Source organism: Protopterus annectens, chromosome 12.part0 (genome assembly GCF_019279795.1).
Source record: "Protopterus annectens isolate FY-2018-M chromosome 12.part0, PAN1.0, whole genome shotgun sequence".
Lineage (NCBI taxonomy): Eukaryota > Metazoa > Chordata > Ceratodontiformes > Protopteridae > Protopterus > Protopterus annectens.
Genome location: NC_056746.1, coordinates 108,405,902 through 108,419,397, shown reverse-complemented (window position 1 = coordinate 108,419,397; position 13,496 = coordinate 108,405,902). Strand labels below are relative to the sequence as shown.

General features: G+C 43.3%; 1 protein-coding gene across 1 annotated transcript in view; it reads left to right on the top strand.

Moving 5' to 3' along the window:
• USP7 (ubiquitin specific peptidase 7) overlaps positions 1 to 13,496 on the top strand; it is a 3,814,244-nt gene that overhangs the window by 3,100,285 nt on the left and 700,463 nt on the right. The window contains 1 exon segment of the mRNA XM_044088895.1: positions 6,838 to 6,938. Coding sequence (XP_043944830.1) covers positions 6,838 to 6,938 — 101 coding nt within the window.

Here is a 13,496-nt window from a genome sequence, read left to right as displayed (position 1 = left end):
CAAACCCATCCTCCCTCTTTTTTTTTTATTTTATTTTTTTTTATCATTCTATACCCTTGACCCTGTTTTTGTAAGCCTTTTCTTTGGGTCTTTGGGATTGGGGAACTTTGGGGTGGACCTTGGTTGGTGTTGGGGTCACCCCTTGGTCCACTGTTCTCTAAGGCTAGGGATTTCTCCCTTGAGTCTGCCAAGGTAAGAAAGTTCTAAAGATGGCATCAGCAAATGCATCTTTGATGCTACTGACATCTTTGCATCAGGAAGAGGTAATTGGCTGAAATCTCAGGGGAGGGGAGGATTTAGAAGACTGGTGACCCATGAGCTACCTGTATGGCAGGATGTCTCGAAAATGAGAACTGCAGCAGTAAGCTGTTGGATATCTTCTTTTACGGTAAGCTGTCTGCATCCCTTTATTTAAAAAACACATTGTGCCTCCATAGGTTTATGAAGCTGCTTATTAACTGCAACGGGAAGAACTTAGTGGGCTGTTTGTACAGATCATGTTGATGCAGTGGCTGAGGGCAAACCAGTGGTACAGGGTCTGAGTCTGTTGTAATGTGGTGTATGATTTCTAGGAATGTATCATCACATGGTGTCTGTGCACCTTAAGGAAAACAGAACTGAATTGAAGGTAGCAAGGGGAGTGTTTAGTTGTACACCCACACTGCGACCTGCATTCGTGTTGAATTGATGCTGAATAAATGTATGCCTTTGTCAGGAGTGTTACTAATCATGTTGTTTACAGTACGATTTGTATGCAGCTGTCTTACCAGGTTTTGGCTAGCAAGCATGTTATTAAGGAGGCCTTATCTTGTAGAGCATCACCTTCTGTTACTAGAAAAGACGGCAACTTACTGATGTAGACAAATCCCTTTCTTTGAGACCAAGGTAGCCTCTTTATGCTGTTTATTTTTCTACTTCCTTTTTGATTCTTTGCCTGCTGAGTGTTAAGCCTCCCCTCCCCCAGTAAAAATCAAGACTTTCTCTATAGTGGATTTCCTTAGCACAGAGGTACAAGCTGCCCAGAGGGTCCCTCCTTCAGGCAACTTTGATAGTTGCTAGAGCCACAGCAGTCCAAACACTGTTTGGCCTATCATGGCTGTATCTATTAATGACTGTCTGGGCAAGCAGCTCAGGGAAACCAGAAGGAGAAGGCCTCCTGTCACAAGTGTGGGAGGGGCTACTCTACTTTCAGACAACCTTGCCTGACCTTAGTCCCTGCTGCCACCTCTTTCTTTCCTGTCTGTATGGTTTCCCCCCATGGCCTTCACAAGTTCTAAGCAGCTGGTGTATTGCAAATTAGTTCCTAACATCCCCCCAGGTGTTTACGAGAGCAGCACATCATGAAAGGGTATCCAGTACCCTACCTCTACGTTTATGCACACCTACTGACATGCCTCCTGAGAGCACTAGTGATAGTCTTGCGATACCAATTCCTCATCCTCCCAATCCATGACTAGCATGCAAGCCATGAGTTGTGTGGGATCATAACTGACTGGGACCAACCTTTCCCACCTTGTAGGATAGGTTCCATCCTGTCCTGCCCGGCTGTTCAGACACGCTTAATGTTATACAAATAGGAGCTTGTCTGACTCTTAACTCACAACTTCATCCTTCTAAGCAAATAGCCAGGACTGCTGCTGGTATTTTGTTTAATTTATTTCTCATGTGGATTTTTGTTTTGGACGTCTGTAGTACAACTGCCTTATTGAAATCCCTATCCTTTGCCATCCATCCCAACTTGGACAGTTCAGACATCTGGCTCTGAGTGTGCCAAAACTGACCTGCCCATACTTAATTGAAATGCTTTAGGAATATTTCTAAATGAATTCAGGGGCCTTATGGCTGAGAATGCCCCAGGGAAGGCAGGAGGTTATAATGGAACCTACCATAACTCTTAAGTATTCACAGGTATCCCACCCAGCAAAGTTGCATGCTTGGCTTTGTCATCCATCGAAGGTGTAGATGTTTATGATGCTTATTTATCTTGGTGTTAGTGGATTACACTGTCTTCACTTCTTTCCAGCAGACAAAGAAGTGGTTGGTATGTGTAAGATCTTATGAAATTCATCTGCTTTGACAGCAGGGCGTAAGATGAGCATGACCTTGTGCAAGTTGCATTGCATTTGAGTCATTTGTTTTGACCATAGTGATGGTGCACTAGTATAAATGAGTGTAATAAGCTACTGGTTAAATTGTCCTGTGCAAGATAGTTATGGTGCAGTATTTTATAAGCAAACGTTAAGTAAAAACAAAGAAACTAGTGATCTTAAAACTTTGTTGATGAGCTCAGTCAAAATTTCCTAAACTCTTGAAACCAAAGTAGTGTTCCAAAGCAACAAGCCTTTATTCGTTTTTTTTTCTGAGCTGTTACTTAGTTTTTTATGCACACTAATATACATTGATGGATATTTACTAGATGATATTATTAGGCAGATGTATTTTTATATTTAAACTGTTCTAGTTAGGTTGTCTGTGGTTAGATAGCTATGATATTTAATTTTAGTTCTTGTCAAAGACCTGATGAAGGCTTTATTGCATTAGGTAGCCGGAAGCGATTTTAGCCAAGTCTCTATTTTATGCTTTTCTTAATAACTGATTTTGGAATGTGGGTTGCAAATAGGTAGTGTTTTCCTTAAATAGGATTAATTTGATCTTATTTATTTATTTATTTTATTTGCAGTTTGTTTGCCAGGATGGTCCATTGGGCCAAGAAGAACCCGATTTCAGTGGAGTCCTGGTGAGAAAAGCTCCATAACAAAAGTTATAGACAAGTAATTGTAGAAAGCTACACAATAACAACAGTTATAAACAAGTAATTATATAACAGTAAATGCAGAAGTACAACTAAAATCATAGCGTTTACAGATACAATATAAAGCAAACAATCAAGGATAAGAAAAATAGGAATTGTAATTTCTTTCTAGTACTTTATGAGGAGAGGAGTAGGACTGGAGTACCTGAGATGTCTTGGGTATGGAGAGAAGAGGTTATGTGGGATGGGTGCAGGAGCATTCCCAGAGAGAAGTTAGGTGTGAGTGCAGTGAAGTTTTGAAGGAAGAGTGACTAGAGATGGCGCGGATGGATGGTGGAACGGGAGTTCCACTGACGTGCCAGGGCAAAGCATAGGAGATTATTGCCTGGAGGGCGGGTGGGTTTATGCAATTCTATCAAGTTTAGATTGCTGGATCTTGAGGATATTTCTGGAAGGTGCATTTTAAGGCATGAGGATAGGGAGGGACAGAGGGATGGACTGAAAATGAGTTTGTGAGCATGAGTGAGTTGAATGTAGGTGAGATACTTGGGTAGCTCTAACCAATTTAGTTTGTGAAGTGCAACACAATGATGGGTAGGAGAATTGTGGCTATTGGCAAACTTGGCAATTTTATTATAGCAGGAAGAGAGTTTTGACTTGTGTGGATTGTAGGTTAGTTAGGAGTGGGAGAGATGGGATGAGGAATGTGGTAGTGTGTCTGAACTTTGTAGAGGGAGTGAGGTAGCAACAGTGGCGGTAAAGCATACCAAGTTTCTGGTGGGTTTTTTATGTTTATTTGTATGTGGGAGGAGAATTTAAGCTGATCATCAATGAGGACACCTAGTAGTCTGGCCTCAGGTACGACTTTGTTTGTGGTTATTATTGTGGCCAGTGGTGGAGAATGTGTTCTTATTTGTAGTGGTTGTTTTAGAAGGGGTAAATAAGTTTGGTTTTTGAGGCATTGAGTGCTAGGTGGTTATCTCTCATCCCCTGTTCAGTGGTAGAAAAAGCATCTTGGGTTAGTTTTAGGAGAGTGGGGATGGTGGTGGCAGAAAAGATTATAGTTGAATCATCTGCATATTGGATAAGGTTTGTGTTTGGGCTTGAGTGGTGAAAATCATTTATGAAAATATTAAACAGGAGCAGACCCAGTATGGAGCCTTGTGGTACACCAGTGGGTGTGCTGAGGAATGGGGAGGTGGCTTTTTTCCATTTAACTGCTTGTTGCCTATTTGAGAGGTAACTAGAGAACCAGTTGAGAGATGAGAGAGAGAGAGGTTTAGATTAGAGAGTTTAGCTAGGAGAAGGTTGTGAGAGATGGTGTTGAAGGCCTTAGAGAGGTCCAGTAAGAGTTGTAGATACAATATGTCCAGAGTCACAGGCTTTGTTGACAGTTTCAAGGAAGCAAGGACAGCAGAGCCGTGGTAGTACCGTGGCCTGGTCTGAAACCATGGTATGTGGGAGTTAGTAAGTGATTTTGTATGAGATAGGGTAGGAGTTGTAAATGGATACATTTCTCAAGATCTTTGGAGATGGGGGATAAGATTGCGATGGGGTGGAAATTTGTTATATTATTGTTGTTGCCCCCTTTGTGAAGGGGTAAGACAAAGGCCATTTTCCAGTGTTGAGGTACATAGCCTTCTTGGATAGAGCGGTTGATTACGATAGAGATGAGAAAGTCAATGACTTCGGCGGCTATACTAAGGAAGTATGAGGGAATGTTGTCGGGGGCATTGGAGCAGGGTTTCAGTTTTTGGAGAAGTTTTTTGATGGTAGATGTGGGAATGGGTTTCATAGAGAAAGGAGGAGGTTTTGAGGGGTGGCTATATTTGATGGAGAAGAGGAAGAGGAGGATAGAGGAGGGGTTGTAGTAGTGGTAGTGTTAGTGAAGGATGAGGTAAGTTTGCTAACGGAGTTGATGAAAGAGTTGAATTGAGTGGCAAGGTCTCAAATCTAGAGCATTGGGGTCAGGACAAGGGTTTTCTTCTCTGCCAGGATTGAGGAGGGTGGAGATCCCATTCCAGAATTTTCTAGTATTTGTTTTATGGCTAGTTTGCAGTATGGAGAAATAAGCTTTGTGGTCTGCTATAAGCTTTTTGTCTCTGTTGCGGAGTGCTTTGTATTTGTCAAAGGTGGAGGGGGTTTTATTTTTTTGGTGGTGTAACCAAGCTTTATCTCTAAGGTGCATGGCAGTTAGTGCGTCTTTGGTTTGCCATGGGGCAGTTTTACTTTTTTTTCTTTTAATTTTTAGAGAGGCATGTGAATCTAGGAGGTTTAAGAATGTAGAGTTGAAGTAGGATATGGCATTATCCAGGGGGAGAGTTTTCAGAGGGTTCCAGTTTACTGATTTTAGTGAGGTTGAGAAGGTATTGGGATTAAAGTTCTTTAGGGGACGAGTGGAAATGTAGTTACGAGATAGTTGTAAGTGGGAGGGAAGGCGGTGGGCAAATGTGGGGAGGTGGTCACTGAGAGAGCTGGGAGGTGTGTCACTATTGGAGAAATAATGAGGTTGTGTAACTAAGACCCAGTCGAGGATACTACCTGTGGAGAGGTCTTTAGAGGGTCTAGTGACAGAATTGATTAGATGAGAGAAATTATAAAGATTAATTTGTATGGAGTTTGTGGGGGATTGAATGGAGAACCAATTTATGTTCATGTCACCTAAGATTATTGTTTCATTACTAATATTGGTGGAAAGCCAGGAGAGAATATCTTTGAGTACAGTGATGATGTCCCCAGGGGGAATGTATAGAGAAACTATGCATATGTATTTATGTTTGTTTAGTTGAAGTAGGGCCAACATTAATTCGGCATTGTTGAATTGGGGAATGGGTTTAGTATAGGGGGTAACAGGGAGGATGAGTATAGGAGAGCTACTCCTTCCCCTTTTCTGTGGGTTCTATCTTTTCTGATGATAGAGTAGTTGGGGGGTGTAATTTCTGAGTCCTTTATGTGAGGTTTTAACCAGGTCTCAGAAATAGAATGTCAGGTTGACTGTAGAGAAACCAGGAGTGGAGGTGGGGAATTTTGTTGGTTATGCTTTGGGCATTTAGAGAGGTGAATAGGATAGGTTTGGATGTAGAGGAGGGGCTAAGGGGGCCTGGGTTAGGGTTTATGTCTCCAGAGAGAAGGATGGTGGGTACCTGGTGAGTTAGGCTGAGGAGGTGCTTGGAGAGTTTGTCAGCGTGGAGTGTTGTGGGATATGAATGGGTATGGTAGTTTGGGGGAGCAGAGTGTTTATATGGAGGAATGAGCTTGTAGGGAAATAGTAGATGTTTTTTGATGGGATGTAGATGGGGGGATATAATGATTGATGGGTGTGAGGGTGGATTGGGAAGTCAGTAGGTAGTATAAAAGGTTGGTGAATGCTTGATGGAAAGAGGCTGGGTGAGATAGTACATATATGACAAAGTGAGAAGGAGGAGTATTTGAAATGAGGAGGAGTAAGGTAGATGAGGCGTTTTGAGGAGGTTAGCAGTAGTTGGAAAGTGGATATGATACAGAGTAGATGGAGAGGTAGGTTGGGTGAAGTAATGTGAGGGAGGTGGGGAGGAGAGTAGTGATAGGTATAGGGTGGGTTGTGAGAAAGGCTGATTGGCTGGTGGTGGGATGATTGGATTGGTTGATTGGGGAGTGGGTGTGGTTATGTGGAGTATAAGTGTAGAGGTATTCAGTAGTAGTGTGTGGGCATGGGGTACTTGTTCTAAAATGCATTTTTACGGCCCTGTTTATACTGTTTGCCTTGAATAGGCTGGTTTAAAATTAAACAATATGTACATTTTCCACACCTACTTTTAAGTTGATAAAAGCTGATATTTTTAACATTAAAATATTTCTGATTTTTTGTTCCTGAGAATCACTTAAGTCTGTGAGGAGGAAAGAGTTGTTGCTTTGGAACGCTACCTTGGGTTTATGATTTTTGGTAATTATTGTGATGTTTTAAGACCAGTAGTTTCTTTGTTTTTTCCTCAACACATGTACTGGTGCAGTTGGAACTAGACGGATTCCTATGCTGCTTCATTTTTTTTTTATAATCGATCTTTGTGTTCTTTAAGTATTTTTTTTCTTTTACCCATGTCCCATAGGAGATAATACTTTATCCAGACAAGCATGGCTGTGTGCGAGATCTGTTAGAGGAATGCAAGAAGGCTGTAGTACTGTCTGAGAAAGGATCGGGCAGATTAAGGTAAGGTCAGGAAAACGTTTTACTTTGTTCTCTAAACTTACTGCCAACTCGCACCCCCATCTGCAAGTCTGCTTATATACATCTAGTTTGTGGCCAGATGCATTGGGAGTTAGCATATTAATTGAAGCATTATTATTGGATAGAGAATGTCCGTTATATTAAATATTTTTGAATTCTTCTATATTAATACTGCTCTGGTACTCTTAATGTGTGGAAGTTCATTTCAAAGAAAGCGGTGTTCATTTCTAATTTATCCATTTGAGTCAGATTCATTTATATTGCCTCTTCAGGAGGAAGTTAGTACATGGTAAGTTGTACATTCACATCCCCACTGAGCTGATTTTGCTGTGTTTACCTTCAACAGTCCTGAATTCTTTTTTTATTCTTGCTTATTAAAGTTTAGTGACATAATCTTTATGTGAAGGACATTGGCCCTTTCTGTCAGAACAAACCCCATGAGTTTTATGTGACATCTGTCCTTTTCAAGCTATGGGTTTTTTGGATCCCATTAGAGCACTTGGCTCCAACTTTTTTCCCATAATGCTTTGCCCTCCTGAATCTCCTCAGATCTCATTTCATTTCCTGCTCGTCAGAGTTGGACACATTCACTGAAGCTCCAGCTTTTTGCCTCTCTACCTTTCTGATGTGTTACCTTCTTTCCAGTGTATAAAATTTTTAACTTTTTCTTGCTACTTAGCTTTAGTGTGGATATTTACGTAGCTAGTAGTTTTCAATCTTTCCTTGTAAGCATGTAGGCACTCTTATCTTACAGCAGGAGTTGTTGCAGTACTTGATATCTGTCCTTCAACGATATCTTTCAGGGTCATTATGGAACTCATCTGTTCATGTGGATTGGGACTGAATGATGAGGGCCTTGGTCAAGACCCAAACTGACCTCAGTGTCCTGTTTTTTCCCCTTCTGTATGTAGGGTGGTTGGAGAAGGGCCTGTGCTTCATGTGCTGTTTCCCCATGTCTGGTTTTGCCCCATACCATACATGTTGGCATCAGTGGTACTCCCTCTCTCGGCTCCTGTGGTGGTGGTAGTCTGGACAGTCTCCTTCGGCAATGAGGGCCTCTAGGCATGTAGGCATTGTTGGTTACTTGACCTCATTGTCAGCATCAGTAGCCTCTGTGCCATTATCATTCATATTGTCGTTCTTCTCTTTGATGTCAAAAAACGTAGAGCTCATTCATTCAGATCTATGACTACATCATCAGTTTTTTTCTTAAACTTGACAGTAGCTACTTGAGCTGCTGTGACATGAGCTTCAGTGCATAATTCTGTAAGATACTATAGAGATATAACTTCAAGGTTCAGGTTTTCCTTCCCATCTTTATTCATGGTATTCTATCATTTTGCCATGAAAGGTGCATAGGTGGGGATAGTGCCCTTCAGTTTGAAGTGAATAAGCTCGAATGTGGTGAGAGATGAAAAGTATACACATATAATACTAGATGCCCTTCTATTCCAGTGTTGCAGTATTCTACGTGTAGGTTTACCCTTCTTCCTCTCCAGTTCTACCGGCCAGGTTTCCAAAGATTTTCAGTCCCTCTAGGTGCATCAGACGTCTGACATGACAGCTGGAACATGGGCCATAAAAGTAACGTCTGCACGCACCAGCCCTCAGAACTTTTCAGCCACCAGTCGTACGCCAGGTGCTCATGCTTCCCGCGGACTTCTGATCGAAAAAAAACTCAGTTAAGTACACCGCTGGGGATTCTTTCAGTCCTGTTTGTTTGTTATAGTCTGTTAATGTCATCCGGTAAGGGCAAGTGCATGTGCGCTTGGCAGATTCCCCACAAAGACACGCATGACCAGTGTCTCTTTTATCTGGGCAGGGAACACGACCATGAGAACTCCTCCATTTGCCATTAGTTTGTCCCGAAGACCTTACGCCACCGTTTGCAAGCCCTAAACCTGTACTTAGAAAATCAACACTTGAAACGGCGCTTGGAATGGTGGCCGTGCCCGATGCCCCATCCGAACTGCCTAGGAAGAAGGCCAAGTCCTCGCGGCCTACTTCTTCCACTACACCTCTATCTGCCGTACCTCAGTCTGTAGCCAACGTTAGCTTGACCGAGGATCTAGCATCTGCCGATACAGATATAGCGGGTACCTCTGAGGAAGCCGGAAAATCTCAAGTGGATGACACCTTCACAGAGGTTTTACTGGCACCTTCTCAAGACACTGGGGGAGGGGGGGGCAGCTTTCAGTCGAGTTCTCTGGATGCCACCTCCGCTCTTCCAGTCAGTGACCCTATGCCTGTTCCTAGCCAAACTCCGGCTAGGCCTTTGAAGAAAAAAACAGAAGACAAGACAACTTATTCCTACCTCTGAAAGCATGCCAGATTGGCAGGCCTTCAGCCAGAGCTTATTCAATGTCTTTATGGCCCTTAGCCCTTCAGCAGAACCCTTTGCCACTGCTCCTCCCCTCCTTAGTCCCAAAATTCCAACCCAGGAAAGGAGGCTAGAGCAGCTAGAGGAAGAGGATTATCTGACTATTCTGAGTATTCTCTTTCCTATCCTCCCCAGATCTCATCCCCCTTGGGATATGGTTCTCTTGAGGAGGGGTCTGAAGAACCTGACTTCCCTGTAGAGGATCTTACATTTGGGGAACCTGTTAATAAAATGAAAGACCACTTTAAGTGGCAATTCTCTGATATGTCTGATGTTCAGAAAAGATTTTATGACCTCATCTAAATGGACACTCCCAGTCCTTCTGCTATTCCTTCCAGCCAACCTACTTTTCTGGATGCCTTTGCCTCAGCCTCTACTAACCCGAACTCCCAACCTCTAACTCCTCGGAGAGCAGACACATTCTATAAGGTCCCAGAAACTGAGAAATTTCTCCTTAAATTCCCCCCTCCTGACCCAGCCACCATTTCCATCTCTATGGCCAAGGTCTCCAAACTGCTGCCTACCACTGCAATCCTCCCAGCTGATAGCAAGACCATGGAGAAGGTTGGGAAAGAAAATTTATACTTCGGCCACCCTCTCATTTAGAGCCACAAACTACCAAACACGTATGACCAACTACTCTTTTGCACTCCTAAACGAAGCCTCTAAAGAGCTGAACATCCCTGACTGTGCAGCCAAAGCCTCCCTGCCTTCCCTGATGGCTCTCATCTCTCAAGTGATAGACACTCATTGAGATGTAGCTATAATGCAGCAGAAGCCTCAGCCAGGTAAGCTTCAGTATTAAGGAGATACTCATGGCTGCAACTACAGTCTATCCCAGAGGATTTCAGGACCAAGTTCCTGCACACACCTTTGGACCACTCGGCACTTTTTGGTGAAAAAGTGGCTGACCTTTTCAAATCCTTACAACAGAAAATAAAGGATTACAGGACTTGAAACATATCCTGGTCTCGCCTGTTCCCAAGTTCCAGAGGAACTAACCGTCCAAGACCCAATTTATCGGGAAATCCTCCAGACCTGCTGCTCCTCGGTCTAGAAGACCCGCTAGAAGACAGCCTCCTCTGTCTAAGCCGGCTCTGCCTTCCAGCCAAAGGCCTTCCTTTCCTGATAGGGCAGGTAGTGTCTGATTGCCTGCCAAAATTTCAGCCCTCACCCCCTCTGTCCCACTCCCCTTTCTACCCGTCTCTCTCTGTCTCCTTGCATGGTCAGTCATTACCACAGACTGGTCATTCTACAGGATGGCTACTTCATGTCCTGGATTACTCCCCCATCAATGATGGGGATCCCACAGCCCCCCTCCAGTCAACTACTCATCCATCAGGTGCTACAAACCTTACTACTTCTGGGCACCATAGAACTGGTTCCGGCACATGCAAAAAGAAAAGGATTCTATTCCAGAATCTTTTTGGTACCCAGAAAGGAAGGTCTATGGAGGCCAATTCTAGACCTCTCTCGCCTCAATCCCTTCCTAAAGGCCCCTACTTTCAGGATGCTCTTCCTACCCACTCTCTTTCCACTCATCCTTCCACAAGGGTTCATGGTAACCCTGGACATAAAGGATGCTTACCTTCACATACCTATAAAGCCCGCCTTCAGGAAATACCTGAGGTTCCTGGTGTGGGCCCTTATCACTTTCAGTTTTGTGCCTTGCCCTTTGAGCTTTCTCTACTGCACCCAAGATATTCACCAAATGCCTCAATCTAGTCATTGCCTTCTGCAGGGAAAAAGGAATTCAGATATTCCCTTACCTAGACGACCTAGTCCAAGCAAAAGACAGGGAAACTCTTTTAAGCCATTCCCAGGACCTTCTGGTTATCCTCCAGTCTCTAGGGTTCTTCATCAATTTCACGAAATGCGAGGTAAACAAAAACCAAGAATCAAACCAAAAATGTCCAGCAGAGACAGGACCCGGAACTTGCAAACACGAAAACAGTTACTGGTGAAACGAAGTCTTTATTGGACTAAAAAAGCAAAATGTAAAAACAAACGCTTTCGCTCGGTCAATACCGAGCTTCTTCAAAGTACAAAATGTATGATCAGTTAGCAGATGTTAAATACTAGATCACTCAGTCATATGACCGCCCTAACTCTTACTGCTCGAGTCAGAACTGCCCCTCCTTCATTTAAAAAGATATATAAAAAGAAATATAAAAAGAAAAAATGGTCACACAAAACACACACAATAGTGTGAAAAAAACATGTAACTATAAAATGGTAATAAACCACTAAAAAAAAAACTAATTTGGACATTCTTCCTATGTTCATGTCCTTTGTTGAAGTGTCTACTCTCAAATACTGTGAACAGTCATAAATCAAATTATTCTTCCAATAGGGTAAGCATTGTAACAAAGCTACTATAATCAATAGGGTTCATAGGTTGGTACTAGGCTATCAGCCCTAGGGCCTATACAAGCCTAGCCATAACAATTCCCTGGCTATTTCTTCCCACATTATTTACTTTCCTGGACCCCTGTCTAGCAGGGCGACTGACGTGATCCCTGGGGTGAATTTCCTTATTCCCATCCAATCGTCAAGGTTCCTCTTGAAGAGGTCCAAAGAGGCACTCTGCTTGACATGTATGGGCAATCTATTCCAGAGTCTGGGGAGTCTCTGGGTCAGGAACCTATCCCTCCAGCATGTTTTGTTTATTGTGATGACAAGGTTTAGATCCCTGGAGCGTGTAGCTCTGAGGGATTGGGATTTCTTTAAGTGTAGCATGTCCAACAGCTCTGGGTTTGACATGGCCTTGTATGTTAAGCAGAGATCGCCTCTGAGTAGACGATATGCGACAGAGTATAGCTGGAGTTTTTTAAAGCGGTCAGCGTAGGGCATCTGCTTTAGGCCTGTGATTCTTTTAGTGAGGTATTTCTGAGGCCTTTCCAGTTGCTGCAGATGTCTTGAGAGGTACATACCAAATGGGGCGTTGTATTCTATAATGGGTCTAATGAGGGATGAGTACAGTGGGACAATGGCCTCCTTTTTTCTGGATGAAAAGCCCTTCGTGATGAGGTGTGCCACATAGAAGGATTTCCTGACTGTTGTGGCGATGTGGTTATCGAAGGTGAGACCACTGTCCACCTGTGTCCCTAAGTCTCTTATCACACTTTCTGTGTTTAGTGTACTGCCATCTATATGGTAATTCATGGATACATGTTTTTTCCCAAAGGGATAACAATACATTTCTTGGCATTGAGCTTGAGCCCATGGCTCTGGCACCAAGCATCTGTTTCTGTAAGGCCCTTTTGTAGAGTATCCACATCATTTGGGGATTCAATAATGGCTCCCAGTTTGCAGTCATCTGCAAACTTTGTTAGCCAGAGTCCCTTAGTGTTGACCTGTACTTCAGAGAAGTAGATGCCAAACAAGAGCGGCCCCCAGGACTGAACCCTGAGGTACTCCACTTGTCACTTGTCTGGAGCTGGATTTGGAGTCGGCTACTTTTACAGTGTGGGTTTTATCAGTAAGCCATTTAGCAACCCATTGGGTGACATAGGGATTAATGCCCAACTTAGTAAGTTTATCTGTGATTCCAGAGTGGGGGATGGTGTCAAAGGCCTTGACAAGGTCTAGATAGGCTGTGTGGACCACCTTACCCTTGTCCATGGCTCTGGAGACTGATTCAAAGAAGTCAATCAGGTTCAGTAGACAAGATCGGCCCTTCACAAACCCAAACTGGGTGGGGTCCAGTGTTTGAAGGTTGCCAATGTCTTTGTTTATAAGTTCCATGATAATACGCTCCATGGCCTTGCAGATAAGGCTTGTCAGACTGATGGGACGGTAGTTTCGAATCCAAGGTGGATCCCCCTTGTGGATTGGGATAACTGTAGCTCTGCGCCACTCAGTGGGCACGAAACCTGAGGTGAGGCTATGATTAAACATGACACTTAGGTGAGGTGCCAGTTCATATTGTAGTTCATGTAGTACACAGCCCGGGATGTCATCTGGTCCCATGGATGCTGTATTCTTGGCTTTAGAGAGTGCGTTTTGTACCTGTGTGGTCGTTATTACTGGAATTTGGCAATCTTCCGGTATTGAGATAGGCCATTTAGGGGTGAGAGGAGGGTGAAGTTGGCACTGAATCGATCTGCCAGGATATTGGCAATATCCTTTGGATCAGTATATTTAATGCCATTCTGTTT